General features: G+C 38.2%; 1 protein-coding gene across 5 annotated transcripts in view; it reads left to right on the top strand.

Moving 5' to 3' along the window:
* Positions 1-2,404: 2,404 nt before the first annotated feature.
* The window catches only part of NUMB (NUMB endocytic adaptor protein), a gene marked incomplete at its 3' end in the record, with an annotated part of 36,117 nt that continues 22,535 nt past the window's right edge, over positions 2,405-15,986 (top strand). For all 5 annotated transcript variants that reach the window (XM_080345736.1, XM_080345735.1, XM_080345733.1 and 2 more), the window contains exon 1: positions 2,405-2,968. In XM_080345736.1, the coding sequence (XP_080201862.1) occupies positions 2,843-2,968 (126 nt within the window). In that variant the 5' untranslated portion in view covers positions 2,405-2,842. The remainder of the gene's footprint in view (positions 2,969-15,986) is intronic.

The following is a 15,986-nucleotide window of genomic DNA, read 5'->3' as shown; positions in this document are numbered from 1 at the left end:
ATACATAACAATACTGCTCGAATGCCTCTCTAAGCCATAATGGAGAATAGAAAAGCTTCCACCTTCTCTTAAAACTTTCAGGATTGCCTTTGCACATTCGAAGATCTTCAAATGACTTTTCCCTTGTGAAATAAAGAAACTGCATTTGTAGAGGAGCTGTTTCGGCTTGTTTAGTCCTAAGAAATGTGCGTGTTTTTATTTTGCACAGATGTTCTAATCTCTAAATCCTACCAAATTGTCCTAGTTTTGGCTGGGATAGAGTTAATTTTCTTCCCAGTAGCTGGTATAGTGCTGTGTTTTGGATTTAGTATGAGAATAATGTAGATAACACAGGGATGTTTTAGTTGTGGCTGAGTAGTGCTTATACTAAGTCAAGGACTTCCCAGCTTCCCATGCTCTGCCAGCGGGGAGGTGCACAAGGAGCTGGGAGGGGGCACAGCCAGGACAGCTGACACAAACCAGCCAAAGAGGTACTCCATACCATGTGACATCATTCTCAATATAGATATTGGGCCAAGTTGGCTGGGTGGGCTGGGTCACTGCTTGGGGATGGGCTGGGCATCAGTCGGCAGCTGGAGAGGAATTGCATTGCACATCACTCATTTTGTAAATTATTTTTTTTTCTTTTGCTGTCCTCTTAAGCTGTCTTTATCTCAACCCCTGAGTTTTACTATTTTCCAATTCTCCTCCCCATCCCACCGGGGTGGAGAGGGAGGAGTGAGTGGGTGGCCGCATGGTGCTTAGTTGCCAGCTGGCGTTAAACCGTGACACAAGTAAATTCAAGACAATATTTTATGTTACTAGTTATGTCAGGCATTTTGCAGCTGTGAAGGAGTGAAGTTAACGCTGCTTTATAACTAGATAATTGTGACTGGGGATCCTTGAGTAGGTTCCTATCCCTGCTCTTACACTGTTTGTTGGATCTCGTGGCTGTTGTAGGTACTTGCTACCTTCCAGGGGCAGTTGTCCTGCATCTGCCATACATCCAAACCCTTCACTTAATTTGCAAGAGAGATTTGGATTGCTTGGAGTGTCACACCTTATTGTTTTGAGTGGAGGTATTTGCTGCAAAAGTGGAGTTTGGTCTCATTGTAGAAATAACTTGCGGACTTATCCCTTATGCTGAAAGAATGCCCCGCGATGCTGCCTGACCGGGCATTGCATTCAGTTGTCACTGAGCCGTGTACCTGAGTAGCATGCTTATTTGCACTGGAATGAGTATTAACATCACCACACTTAAATTTCCCAGTTCTACTGATAAAGTGGTCTTTTCTTTATCCATGGGTATATCCTTATTAATTATTTTACAATATTGCTTTTAGTAGATTATGGAAAGATGGAAGTTTCTAGAGAACTGGGCCAGTGCAACTTGCCTGATGACTTACAGCTTGAGGAAGAAAGTGCCAGTAGCTGAAGGAAGGTTTGAGGAGTCAGTGACAAAACTCACACTGCTTTGTTACTTGGAATGGCTGGACTGTGACATGAGATATAACACAGTTCAATATTTTTAATTTAGCTGATCAGAAGTAGGTATTGGACAGTGATTTTCTGTAATGCTTTTAATTTCTGACTTTTGTTCAGCCTTGAAATGGTTGCATTTGGCATTTAAGCTTCTCAAATGCAAGATACTGCAAACATGAATGTGTTGGTTTTTTCTCACCTATATCAAGTAGTTTTGACTGGAAAACACTAGATCTTTTCGGGGTTGAAAATAGTGTTCAAACTGCTTTTAAGGTTACTTTCATTCAAAGGCTGCCTATTGACACCCAGAAACATCTGTATTCTGCCTCTTAGTTAATCTAATGGGACATAAGCATATATAAGCAGTTAAATTTTGCTGTGTTGCATTCTGTGATGTCTTTTTTTTCCTTTTAAAATGAGATGTCATGTTTGTAAGTGAGTTTCTTTTTTCAGAAAAGAAGAACAGTATCTCAAGAAATTTCAGAATGTTTTCTGTATTCCCCACATTGTATTCCATATGATTTTTCTTCTGTAGCTGAATATTGAGTCTTTTTATTAGAAGCAATTTATTTGATTGGCTTCTCAGCTAATTGTACTTTGAATCTAATAAAAGCGAGTATGTCTAAAGGGTAGTTTAGGTAGTATATAGAAACGAATACATAAGATAATAGTGTATAAAAAGCATCTAATTCTGAGTTTTGGAAGTGTAATTGCAGGACTATCATCTTCTTGTGAAGAGGTAGGAGTGTGTAATTTTTTAGAATTTACCCAGGACATGGAAGTCAATTCAGTGCATTTCTCATTGAAATGTATGAACTTCTACGACTAGACTAAACAAGGGCTGGACTGTGCCCCTCAGTAAAAGCATAAACCTGTCACATGTACTTAAAGAACAGCACAGGCACCTAATTTCAGGAGCAATCTTTGGGCTATGAATCCTTGCCTTGCATGAGTGCCTTGTAAGCTTGTGCTACTGATGTCCTGCTTGGTCACTCTAGGTAGGAGTGTGGATTTGTGGAGGGAGGTTTTCATGTGCATCACTCTTCTGAGCTTCCCTGTCAGCTATTTTAGGTAACCTTATGCTCAGAGTAATAGTTATTCCTGGGTCTAATGCTTCAGTTGCTGTGGAAAGATATTAAACAAGTAATGTGGATTTGTGTTTTCCACACTGAAGTGAATATCTGTCTTTCTCTGATTCTATGTCCAAAAATATTTTCCTTTTGCAGGGATTTGAAGTCATATTTGCTGAAGCTCAGATTTTTCACAGGGACATTTGTCATGATAGTGGTTGACCCAAAGTGGCTAAATATGTGGTTTGGTGCCTATTGGCAATACTATTTTTTTTTTTTTTTTCTTCTTCTAGGACGTGAAAATCTGAGAAATGAACAAATTACGGCAAAGCTTTAGGAGAAAGAAAGATGTCTATGTCCCAGAGGCCAGCAGGCCTCATCAGTGGCAGACTGACGAAGAAGGTGTTCGTACTGGCAAGTGTAGCTTTCCTGTTAAGGTAAGAGCTTCTCCCTTTCTTTCAATATCTGTGAGGTTCTCTTGCCATGAATTATTATTTGGGTTTTTTATTGGCAAGCATAAGCCAGGGGTATGCTTCATTACACACTGACCTATTTTACAGTCAGCTCTCATTGCAAAGGATGTGGCTTTTTTTTTTTTTAAAAAAAAAAGCCAGATGATTCACGTAACAAATCCCTTGGAAAATCACTGTCTGAGATATCCTACATTATTATCTAGTTGAAATAAATCATGCAGCTAGGCAAAGGAGTAATATAAATTTGTCTTCATTTTTCTGGAAAAGCAGAAATGATACACGTCTTGGATTGCATGGAAAGGTACTCGGTTCTTTCTGATAAAAGTGGAGTTACAGTTACGATTTGACTTGTCAGGTAAGCAGTGAGTTGTGCTTGGAAAGGAATCCTTCCTCCCTTTTGATCGTTGAGAACACTGCAAGTAACACCTGGGTTTCCTTCCAGTGCTTGAGGTTATAAGCACTTGCTAACCTCTGAGAGTGGCTTCTGTGCTACGATTTTGTGTATGTGTGTGTGTGTATTACAGACTCTCGATGCATGTGAAATGGAAATTAGCTCTTTGAATTCTGACAACTCTTTCCAAATTATTAGAGTATTATAAGTAGGTATTTTCTTTTGTGTCACCATTTCTACTTCCCTTTTATTTAAGAAAAGAATATTGTGTTAATATTTTAGAATAATAACTAATAGTAACAATTGCAAAATATAATAATAAAAATAATTATGAAATTTAAGGTGTCTTGTTGCATATGCCCCTTTGTAATCAAAAGCTTTCTTCCTCAAAGCACACTAATGCTAACTCTACGACAGGTTGTAAGCAGATGACACTTACGGAAAGCTAACAAATATCTACACATAAGGAAAACAGTCTATGGTTCTGACACCTAGGGACCTTTTATTAGTTTTTCTGTATTATAATTAAAGTAATTATCTCTGATAGTTATACAGGTGATGTTGGTAGTTGGAACTCTTGAAACTGTCTGTTACATATTTTTTGTAAAGCTATGGGTATGTGCAGTTATATAATAAATTTGAGAACTTTTATTCTAAATTCATGCCCTACTTTAACATACTGTAGTTGCACATGTGTGCTTTTACATAGACTCAAACGTATATAACATTTCTAGTTTATTATGGTTGCTTGCTTGCTTATTTGTCTTTGTCTTGTATTAGTTTTCTGCTAGAAGGAAGGAACTATGATCCAATACTAAACTGAGGTGGTGTTTTCCCACAGCTTTGAATGTGAGTAACTGCTCTGTGGAAGCTCAAGCTTAGTTTAAAGTTTGACACCATGTAGGAGAGACCAGAGCTGTTAGCTTAAGGATCATTATTTTTTTAGCAATTTAGCCATTACACAGGTTGAAAAGCAAAATGCTTGATTGCTAGACATTTACTCCAACATTTTCAGTTCTTTACTGAACGCAAAGGGTGTGAACCACTTCTTGCTGTTTAAAGACTGCCTTCTTTTTAACTCTGTCAGGACTTGCACTTATAATGACAAATGCTTCCTGTATTTAAATTAAGCATTCACCTATTCTGGGCACATGCACCCAAAGTCAAAAAAGGTTTTAGCCTATTCTGTACTGGAGAGCCATAGAAATGGGTGAGTCTTTGCATCCTGTCATCATAATGGCACTTCTCTACCATTATTTGTCTGCTTTATATTGAAATTCACTGAATTAATTTAATCTGTTCATTGGAAAAAATACTCTGAAGTAAACACATCTCTACATTTTCTTGATTTGGTCAGAATGGAAGACTATTAATATTTTAAGACATTGCACTGAGATGAAAACTTGAAATCAGAACGATTTGACACTAAGAGGTGTTTTAGCTTATTTGATTAGAATTTATCTTCTAAAATACTGTGCCTGGAGATGGGCAGTAGTGGCATGAGCAGTAGTGGCAATTTTTATTAGGCTAGGGATGCAAAGTGGGTGTTAACTGGTGTTTAATAGATAGAGACAGGAAGTATGTTACTATTGTGAGCGAACAAGATAAACCAGATGTAGAGTCATCGGTTTAGTGGGTGGTACTATATTTTGCTGGCAAAAAGAATAGAACTTTGAGCTATTGAAGGAGAGTATCCTGTCACGCTGTTCTTGGGTATTATTAGGAAATTCATGCATTCCAGGAAAAGTATTCTGTTGCCTATGTCCTTAAATAACTGGTGAGGTGATTTTTCTTCCTGATGCTCCTCAATGGAGCAGAATAACCTGAGGTATTTTGGGGAAAATGGTTGATTCAAGTCTGAAACATGGTGAAAATATCTTCACTTTCTTAAAATTCCTAAGTGGGAATTGCAGAGTCCCATTGCCGTTGCATATCTGCTCAACCACAGTTGAATATGTTTCTGTGGGGAATTCGTCTGTCCATATTCTTTATGGTCTGCCTCTAAAAATCATTGCCTGTAATTCTTCGGAGCTGAAAGCACAGAATCACAGAATAGTTTGGGTTGGAAGGGACCTTCAAAGGTCCAACCTCCAGCATTGAGCAGGGACATCTTCAACCAGATCAGGTTGCTCAGAGCCTCATCCAGCTTGACCTTGAATGTTTCCAAGGATGGGGCATCTACCACCTCTCTGGGCAGCCTGTTCCATAGCTGAGTGGAAACACTGGTCTGGCTTTTGCATGGAATTATGAAAATTTTTCCTTTATAGCCTGCGAAGACCTCAGAACTGTTAACAAGTATCTTTATGGCTGTCTTTAAGGTTTTCGATATGAAAGTAAAACAAGTGAAGCTAATGTAGTAGCAGCAGCGATGTTCAGGGCTTTTTTTTCTACTAATGCTTGCTATTTTATTCAGGTAATACTGTTAACATTCCTTCTTTGGAGAGAGGAGACTCGTGCAAATGCAGTTAGGGAAGATTTGCTCTCAGTTTCTCTTGTAAAAGAGAAAGATAAAAGCTTGGGTGAAAGATAAGTCACTCTTTTAAAGCAGTGTTAAGATCATGTGTGTTTTAACTTCTTGCCTTTGGGCATTTATATTTTGTTCAGAGTTGGGGTGTTTGTAGAGTGCTCGCACAGATTTATCCTTTTTCAGATATTACAGAACATGTGGCAGTGCTTTGAAAGCCATGTTGCAAACAGGATTTCATCCTGCCTGCAGGCTTCATTCTGTTAGAGCTGGGCAGGGACTCAGTACCTGCTCACTCATTGTGCTTTGAGAATGTTGTACTGCAAACAGATTTAATATTATTGAAAGGTTTTCTGTGTTAGCACAGTTCTTGAAGCTCTTTCTGTGCTACACAGCTGATCCTTATTGTTCATGGAAGTCCGTAAGTGTGCTGTTGGATTTTGAGCAAATCTGATGAATCTGTGGATTGTTTTAATTTTGATAGAGAAGATGCTCTGTGGAAAGCATTCGAAAAATTCCTATTAACTTGTTACTTTAAAATTCAGGGAAGTGGATTTGATGCACAGTTGGTTCTCTCCAGTGCTGTGCTTATAAATTCGGAGGCGGTGATAATCCTGGGCGCGTACTGTTACTTGTAGGCAATAGCACTTCTTTAAAAACAAAACAGTCTGTGTTTTTCCACTAGTTGGAGTGGCTGTGTTGTATGTAATGAGCTAATGATTGTATTTTCTCAGTCATCTTAGTATGCATAGGGCGTATTTACAGATAGCTCTTCACTGTGTTGGAAATCTAACCATGCTTGAGTTGCTAATCTGACACATTCAAAATAGGGCCTTGGGATGGCTACTGACTTTCCTACACTGCTTTGCTGTGCAAACTGTTTTGAATCGGCTAAAGTTGCATTGGAAGAAGAGCCAGATGCTGGAGCGTACGACCAAATGTGTATGACAGGTGCCTGGCTGTCAGCAAAGGATGAGAAGGATGTTAAACTTGTGTTTAGACAAGTGCGACTTGCAAACTTTTGCTGTTCTATTTGGATCATAATGGTATTGCTCTCCTAACTTCTGTGGTGCGGAGACATGATACATTGCGGTTTTTATAGATGTACTCAGAGTTGCCTTGTCATTAAATGGGGTACTGTCATAGCTGCTGGAAAATCTGTGTAGAAGTATATTTTTGGGGTGAATTCTCTTTTAGTGTCCTAACAAACTAAAAAGTAACTCCCGTGTTTCCTCTCTCTGGGGGAAAAACTCTGCCAGATATATGTAATGTATAAGGGATTTAGGCTGAGACATTGTATTTAAAACTGTTCAAAAGCAGATTATTCTAACAGACATGACAGCCATGCTTATCAGTGCTGTGGTGTATTTTTACATAATCTTTATACATTGTAATTGCAAAAAATGAAGTTCATTGACAAACACATTTTCAAACTTGCTTTCTTGGTCCAGACACTACCTCACTGAGAACATGCAGCTGTTCCATGCTTTAATGACTAAAATATTTGACACTAGGGCTTCCTTTGTCTGAAATGCCTTTTCGAATGTCCCTCTGGGTAAGTAGTTTTTATTCATTCAAATGCACTTTAGCGTAACTGGCCTGTGAAATTTATATAAGAAAAATTAGGTCATTTCCCTCTACTTAACAGAACCAAACAAATCAAACATTTGCAAGTTCTTTTCTTGGTGGTTCTAACCAACTGGACATGTTAAATGGAATATTAATAGTTGGTTCCCACCTGTGGTTCTAGAAGATGCAACAGTCACATATATCTTAGATTAATTTAATTAGTCTTATTCTTTCATGTTTTTGGTGGTCAGCCTCTTTTGACCTTAATGTATCTAAGGCCTGTAGCCTGCAAGTTTCCTTGCATATTATATTCTGTTTATTCTGCCTGGAAGACTAAAGATATCAGTTAAAAAAGTCTGTATAGAAGAGTAAGAAACCACATTTGTGTTTTTGAAGTTGGAGTCCAGGATTTGCTGTTAAATGCCTGATATCATCTGAATTAGCCTTTCCATTGAACTTTGATTTCTGTGTTAGTGTTGACAAACAGAAGTTATATGCATACAGTTGTATATTCACACATAAAAGAATTGACTTTTCAGGGTAAATATCCTTCAACTGTTTCCTATCTAGCGCTTGCTTTGGTGGGAGGTGTTTGGAGGACACTATTGCTCTGCATTTGAGCAGAGGCAGAAGAAAAGGAAACAACTTGAGTTGAGTCCTGTAGAGTGTCCTCACTGGGACCTGTGAGTGTCAGTTTGCAGCCCTGGGGTCTCTGTGACCCAGCTGCGTGTTGTGTCACCAGGCCCCACACACATGTTGTGTCACCAGGATGCACAAGGCTCTGCTGAATCCACCATCAGTGGGAAGCAGGCCGTTTCTGTCGCTTCACTGTGTGCTCTTGCACCACTGATAGCTGCCCAGTTGTCCTCTTTGGTTTTGGAATTTACTTATTGAATCTTATTGCTTAGTGTCTAATTTATAAATCTCGTATTAAAAATAACTTCTTATTTTGAATCAGTTTGTAAACACAGCTTGCGTGCCATTCTGTTCTTCCAGATCAGAAAGTACTGGTACTCAGCACAGGTAACTGTGGCTTTTATTTTATGTCTTAAATGCACTCCTAGTTTGAAATAATAGTAGCTGTGAAAGGGCTTACCAACACTTCGATGCTGTAGTGCCTTTAAATTAGGCATGTGATATTTTTGACTATGAAAGCTTGATATGCTTGAATAGTCTTTGGAAACTATGTTAAGCATTTTTAAGAAGTTAATGTGACAAATCTGCTGATTTCTGAAATGTTGCACAGCTTTACACATGAAACACCACAAATCCCTACCTCTTAAGGCATGAATTGATGTTAGCAATGAACAATAACCATTCCTATTGAACGCTAACCCAGCAGCAAGCAAAGGTACATTTTTTAAATCTTGAAGTATTTAAAAACACAGGAATAAAAGCTGTAAGACAGCTAATTATAAAAGAATGGCAATTGTAACAGAAAGTGTGAGACTTGCCTCAAATAAATTCTTATGCATTTTTGTTATGATTAAGAAGAATGTAATGCAATCTCTAATCTTTAAATTTTTCACACTTGTGTTCAACCCTTAGTTTTGTTTGAATAACTGTGCAAACGAGAAGTTTTAAATGAAGCTGCTTACTCAGTTTTACAACTCTTGTGTCTTTGGCCAAGGTCAAATTCTTAAATTGTTTAATAAACTTCAAATTGTTTTAAATATATGACTGTTAATGTTTAGAGACATAAAAATGGTTTGGATGTCCTCCCAGAAATATTTATTTTAAATGTAATTTAGGTATTAGAAATAAAAAGCTTTCTTTGGGTTATACTTTTGAATTCTGGGTGTGCGGTTTGGTTTTTTTTTGGTTGTTGTTTTTGTTGGTTGGTTTGTTTGTTTTAAATTGAGATTTCCAGTGTCAAGTGGAAACTGAATTTTTTGCAGGACCTGAAGAAAAGATACAATATGCACCTGTGCAGTGTGTTTATAAAACTTCGTGCTATCAACACTTGATTTTCTTTTTTTTTTTTTTTTAGTAGAATTTTAACTTTATTTACTAATGCTGAATTCCTGGAAAAGTAGGAATTGCCAATTAGAGTGAACAACTGAAAACCTAAATGTACCAGTATACACTAAGTTGTAAAGGAGCCAGGGGAAATAGTGGGTTTAAGCCTCATCAAGGGAAACTTAGGATAGACATGAACAACAACTCTGCAAAACAATGTCCCTTTCTAACAGTGAGGCACGTAAGCTACAGGGTGGAAGGTTGGTCCCCTGTTGATCTCTACTTACAGAAATGTTATAATACTTCAAGGCTGACCTCTCTGGTGTAGCTGTGGAAGTGGATCCTGCCTTGAGGCAAGTGCTGTCCTACATAACCTCTTGTGTTCATTCTCTACCTCATTTTAGAGATTCATGAGAACACGAAGAATATAGCGTTTATGTGTGCTGTATTGAGATTTGCTACTTTATCTTCACTAGTATAGACCCCTCATTATAAGAAGGACATTGAGGTGCTGGAGAGAGTGCACAGGAGGGTGACGAAGCTGGTGAGAGGCCTGGAGCACAAGTCTGATGAGGAACAGCTGAGGGAACCAGGGCTATTTGGCCTGGAGAAAAGGAGGCTGAAGGGAGACCTTATCACTGTCTACAACTACCTGAAAGGAGGTTGTAGCATAGAGGGTGTTGGTCTCTTCTGCCAAGTAGCAAGCGATAGGACAAGGGGAAATGGCCTCAAGTTGTGCCAGGGGAGGTTTAGATTGGATATTAGGAAAAATTTCTTCACGGAAAGGGTTGTCAAGCATTGGAACAGGCTGCCCAGGGAAGTGGTTGAGTCACCATCCCTGGAGGTGTTTAAAAGATGTTTAGGTGAGGCTCTTAGGGACATGGTTTAGTGCTGGAGTTAGGTTATGGTTGGATTTGATGATCCTGAAGGTTTCTTCCAACCAAAATGATTCTATGATTCTAACCAGAAATGTTTGTTATTCCCTAACAATGATGTTTCTTTTCACACTGAGGGAACCAGTAAGTGAAATGCACAGTGTGGCTCTTAGGTGGGTACGATGTGAAGAGATGCAGAGAACTACTGTTATAGATACTGCTTTGTTTTTAGACTTAGATTCTTTTCATCCAGGCTACTCGGAGACCTTTAGCAGTTTTAGGCTGTTAGAGCTCCTGTTTTGGGGGGCTTTAGCAGGTTGATGAGACATTTTTATTTCTGGTGACCTAGGGAAGTGGAAGAAGTGGGACCCTAAGGACATGTGTAGTGTCATAACTAACCTGTAGCTTTGACTAAGCAGAATTGGGCTTTGTTTGCTTGTTGATACTTAATCATGGAGTTTCTGTTGCCTGTGCTTCTGCAGCTTTGTCTGAGCAAACATCTGTTTCAAACCGATAAACTGAAAAAACAGGAGCATGAGTGTGAGAGAGGAAAGAAAAAATAAATTACTGAACATTGGAATGTAAATCTTACAGAAGTCAGTGGAAAAGTAGCTCAGTTTTAAGACGTATCCAGGCTTTCTGGATTTAAGCTTATGTCTAGTTGCCAGACAGCATTTCACTGTGAAACTGTGAAGCTCAGGCTTTTTAATTCTTGAGCAATACCAGAAGTACATCTACTCATGCAGATGCCAAGTAGTCAGTCTTATAGTTACAAATAGTACTCCAGTTGTAGTGGGAATAGTACTTACACAGAGGAAGAAGGAAGAATGGCACTGCCTCTAGGAGAAACACCAAGAAAATGCTGGTGTGCTTCCCTCAGTGGCAGCTGGCTCCCTAGCACGGGACACCTTGGCTAAGACTTGCAGTAAGCTCATTTCCCATGTCCATCTCGTTTCGAATGTAATTTGAAGAACCTCATCTGTTATTGCAAATAAAACAGTGCATGTGAACATCTGCTGATACAGAGGGAGCTTCAGTGATTTGTGTTTGCTGCGCCTGTTTGGAAGAGAGACCGTAGCAGCATGTTAGGAGGCTCGAAAAACAGAACTGGCTCGAGTGAGTTGTGCTGGTAGGAGGAGTTCTGGTGAAGGATCTTTATTTTTGCCAGCTATTATTGTTGAACTTGGAAATTTTGAAAACTGAGTCAGCCTAGTATTTGTGAAAGAAATGAAAACAAAGAAAGAAGATCAGGATAGTATTTCTTGTACTAGGACACAGATGTTGGATCTGCTTTGTTTCTGACCTGATACATCAGCCCTTGATGCTTTCTTAGGAGCAATTTCAGTTGTGTGTGTTTGGGGGAAGGGAGTAGGACAGCTTCACCAAAACCACTTGATATAGTAACTTAAGTTGTTCCTTTTTTAGACGAAGTTGGAAAAAGTTTAAAATTTTGAAAGAGAATAAAGTTTCTCAAGCACTTTTCCTGTTCAAAAGGTGTTTTGCTATATGCCAGTTTAACTTGTTCCTGTGCCGATTGCTTTCTGTTTGACTTGTGATTGGTACCAAACATCACCATCTGTGAAAGGGAATATAAAGCCCAGAGTTGAAGAGGGCAGCTGTTTGGTGGGGGTTTTTTTATTACTTGTTGTGCCATCAGCTCTCTTTTTTTTTTTTTTTTTTTTTTTTTTTCTGAAAATGTTAATATAAGCAATACTTATTTTTAAAAATGTTTGTGACAAGTGTTATTTGACAGCCCCTGGAAGTATTTTATTTAGAGCTTTTTTTTATGTTACTTTGCATGTGGACTCTGCCCACAAGGATTCTAGCTTTCTATAAAAGCATTGGTGGTTAATTTCTGATATAACAATTAAATCTGTTACAGAACATCCTATGGCTGAGAATTGCTGATGTCATGGCTATCATGCGTTGGTTGCTATGGAAATTAAGTAGGAATGCATTCAATATTAATACTGCATTCCTACTATTTGCACTTTCATGATGGAAAAGTACTTCCTTTCTCCAGGAATGCCAGTGGCAGTGATCCCTGTGACCAGGTGTGCTCTTTGCAAATATGTCTGGGATACCCCCTTCCTTACTGTTCGGTGAAGTCATTGACCACCATGGGAGGGCTTACACAGTTTACATTGACTCTGTGCGCCTAGTAATTATGTGTCCCAGTCCTCAAGTGTGTTTGTGGTAACGTGCCATGATGCATTTGCATGAGATTTTACCTACATTGGACAAGTTGCTGCCCAGGCACTTCACAGTTTGTTTCTTCTCCTTTAGTTTCCAAGGGAAGTTCCTCTCAGAGATCCTGAAAAGTTGTTTATAGAAGTGTGGGATTTGTGTGTCTGCTTTTTAAAGTGGTTTCCACACAATCTCTTTCCTGTGGCAAGACAACAGAGTTTGGTGATGGTTTATTTTTGTTACGTGTTTAACTTCCATTTCAGACTGGAAGGAACAGACCATGTCTTAATCTAACTAGCAGCTGTATTTGCTTTCTCTATCAAGTTTTGAAAAATGTCACTCCTAAAATGCTGTTGCACTAATAAGTTGAACTAGTATTTCAAATTTAAGACAATGTATTGTTATAATTACAATTTAGCAGTTAGGATATAAATGTAAGAGTACTAGAAAAGGTCTGTAGTGAAGCTGTTTGCCAAGTTTCTTGAAGAAATATTTGTCTGATTACTACCCATTACAAGTTAGATAACTGTTGCAGCACTGGTTAAATACAGGAGCCATGTATATCTACTCTCAGCCTGACGGAAAAAAGTATTTAGAAATAAGCCTAAAGATGTGGAAGGGGACCTGCTGCTTAAGGGAGACTTGGCTAATAAAAGAAGAGGACCACAGCATTGTGAATATAGTTGAAAATTATTTTTACAAGAAACAAATTTAAAAATATATTGGTATCTATAAGAAATTAACACACCACCACCACACCCCAGGAAAAACCCAGGAAGAATTTTGAAACTGCTTGTAAAATGCACAAGGCCACCGATACCGATAGCGATGAGCTCCTGCAAAAATGGTGCGATGGGAAGAACAAGGGTTTTTTTGGTGAAGGGCTAAAAGCGTAAAGTGTAACTGCAAACAAAGCACCTTTTGTGCTCTATATCATAAAGAAGTATTGTGTGGCAGTGTAATTTCTTTTATAATTCAGAATTGATTGATGCTCAATGAGGTCTGTGGATTGTACCCTTTTGCTGTGGGTATATGCACTTGATACGTGCAATAATGTCCCCATTCACTGGAGTGGAAGCAGCATTGAAAACTGCAGCTAAACTTGCTGTCTGTAGCCGCAGTGGCATGACTGATTGCTGGAAGTTGGAGCATGGGGCTTGAATAGAGGTTTGGCACCACCGGGGAAAATGGTTGTCTGTTTTGGAGTGTGACATGAGGCAATATTTACCCTGCTCTGTTTCTCCCTTTTCCAAGCAAAAGGCAGGTTGCCAAGTACAGGGACTGAATGGTTTGCATCTTCCGTTGGAAAAATTTTGCCCTCACTGGGGTAAATGAGATGTGCAGATAGCTCAGGAAATCCAAAAGTTGTCCTCTATTTGTATAATACTTTACGTAATGGACATGCAAACTAGATGGTTTGTTCCATGCATGTATCCTTTTTTCTGTCCTCTAAGAAGCTCAGCTTTGTTCCTGTCTATATCCTCCCTTTTTAAAGAGAAATTGACAAACTCTCTTAAGTTACTAAACCCAAAACTTTCCTGTGACAAATATGGGCAGAATTTTTGTGTCTCTGGAACTTCCAGAGGAGTCATGGCAGAACAGAAGATGTCAAAATTAGATAGCTGTTGGTATAAATATGGTCTTCCAGACACATAGTAAATGCACCTTTAGTTGTTACTCTTCGTGTATTTTCAGGATTAAATTTTTCTAGTTAGTGTGTGTTCCAAAGAAGTGAAGAACTTGCAAAAGTGTTGAGCAGGCTCAGCGGAGAGAGTCCAGTTGCTGTTTCGGCAGGTCCAGCATTCAGTTATAAGGCTTCAGCCTCACAGAGCTCATTTTTAAAAAGCTCTGAGGTGTCAGGTCTTTTTTATTTATCTTGTAGTTGCTATGCAATTTATTTTTTCAAACTGTTCTCCAGCTGTGAGGGCTGGTTTAAATGAAATTCTTGCAGAATTGTTCTATCTAGATTACTCAGTTTTAAAAATGCCACATAGTGAGATTTAATGTTAAAGCCTCCTGTCCCTGAAGATCTTTGAAATCTTTCAGCAATTTAGTGGTGTGTAGGGTGGTATGTAGAATCTTTTTTTGGAGCACATTGCCTTTTGTGCAAAACCCCTCAACTTTCAAATCTATATTAATTAAATCCTTAGAACAGTTTGTCCATTTAGTTGAATCTATTATGATTTATCTGATACAGTACTTCAATGTGTTGCTAAAGGGGCAAATATTTGTGTTGTCCATCTAGTTAAGTATGGTGCCTAATTAATGAAACAAAACCTGGGAATTTTCAAATAACTCATGACAGAATATTCTGTGATGGAGTGGGGCTTCTCAATAGGTTATTAAACCTAGGTTTACCACTGCATTAAGTGATAAGTGTTGATCCTTGATTCTGATATTTTAAAACCATTTCTTCGCTGTCTAGCTAGTCTAGAAAATAAATGCTGAATTGCATACAATTTTTACAGTCCTATGTAAATAGGGGTAAGATTCTTTGACCTATACCTCTTATTAGAAAACTTCAGAAGGCTTTTCTTTAGTAGTTTCTATGGTTTTCTTCAAGACTTAAGTACTTTGAGTAAGGATGTGAATGTTTCTGAAAGAACATTTTCTTCCCCTGTCAAAAAAACCTGATGGGAAACGTAGGGAGAAATTGGGAAGCTCTGTGCCGTTTTTTTTTCTTTCCCCTCCCCCTCCTCTCCAATCTAAAATGAAGCTATCTATAGTGCACCAAGCACTACACCCTGTATTTCTTGAAATTGCTTTCTCTGTAGACTAATATTATTGTAGGTTATTAATTTAAAAGCTTTGGGACTTGCAGTTTCTATTCACTGTTGTTTTGGTATGGTTCGTTTTGTTTTTTTAAGTAGTTCTTGATAAGATGAAAATACAGCAAACTGTTATATTTTAAAAACTTTTTGTGAGGATGATGAATGTTTCAGCATCCACATAAAAGCCTGGTGTTGTAACAAGAAACAATTTTGGTCTATAATTTTAAAAAAGGGGAGGAGAAAAAAAGAAGGATGTTTTCTGTTTGCAACATTGAAATATCTTGTATTTGGACATGAATGTTCAAATGTATTTGGTTATTTTACTATGTAGGATAATTCAGTTTTCGATATTAAATGTATTTATCATTATTTTAAAATAATTTATTCACAGTCATATTTTTATTGACTTGAGGTTTTCATGCTATGCTAGTGAAAAAAGTGACTAAAGCTCATGCTGAATAAGCAGGAAAGTACATTTCTCCTTTTCAATTTCTTTTCTTTTTTCCCTGAGTAAGGAAAGTCTGTCTTTCCCTCCAAATTTCTAGATGTATCACGCTTTTCTACTGATGTTCGTGCCCTATATAAATACAAAGTCGAACCTCCAAATACAGGTCTCAAATGAAGGCTAGCAAAGTGCTGATAATGTCTGTCATCCCAGCTGTACTGAGATGAATTTAGAGATTGGATTTTTAAACCCAGGGAGTTTAAGGAGCTGCTATTAAGCTTTTCTCCCCCTGCTCTCTTTCCTGCAGTACCTGGACATGTC

This window comes from Nesoenas mayeri (assembly GCF_963082525.1).
Source record: "Nesoenas mayeri genome assembly, chromosome: 5".
In the NCBI taxonomy this organism is placed as follows: Eukaryota; Metazoa; Chordata; class Aves; order Columbiformes; family Columbidae; genus Nesoenas; species Nesoenas mayeri.
The sequence above is the reverse complement of the archived record's forward strand: the minus strand, read 5'-3'. Positions and strand labels throughout refer to the sequence as shown.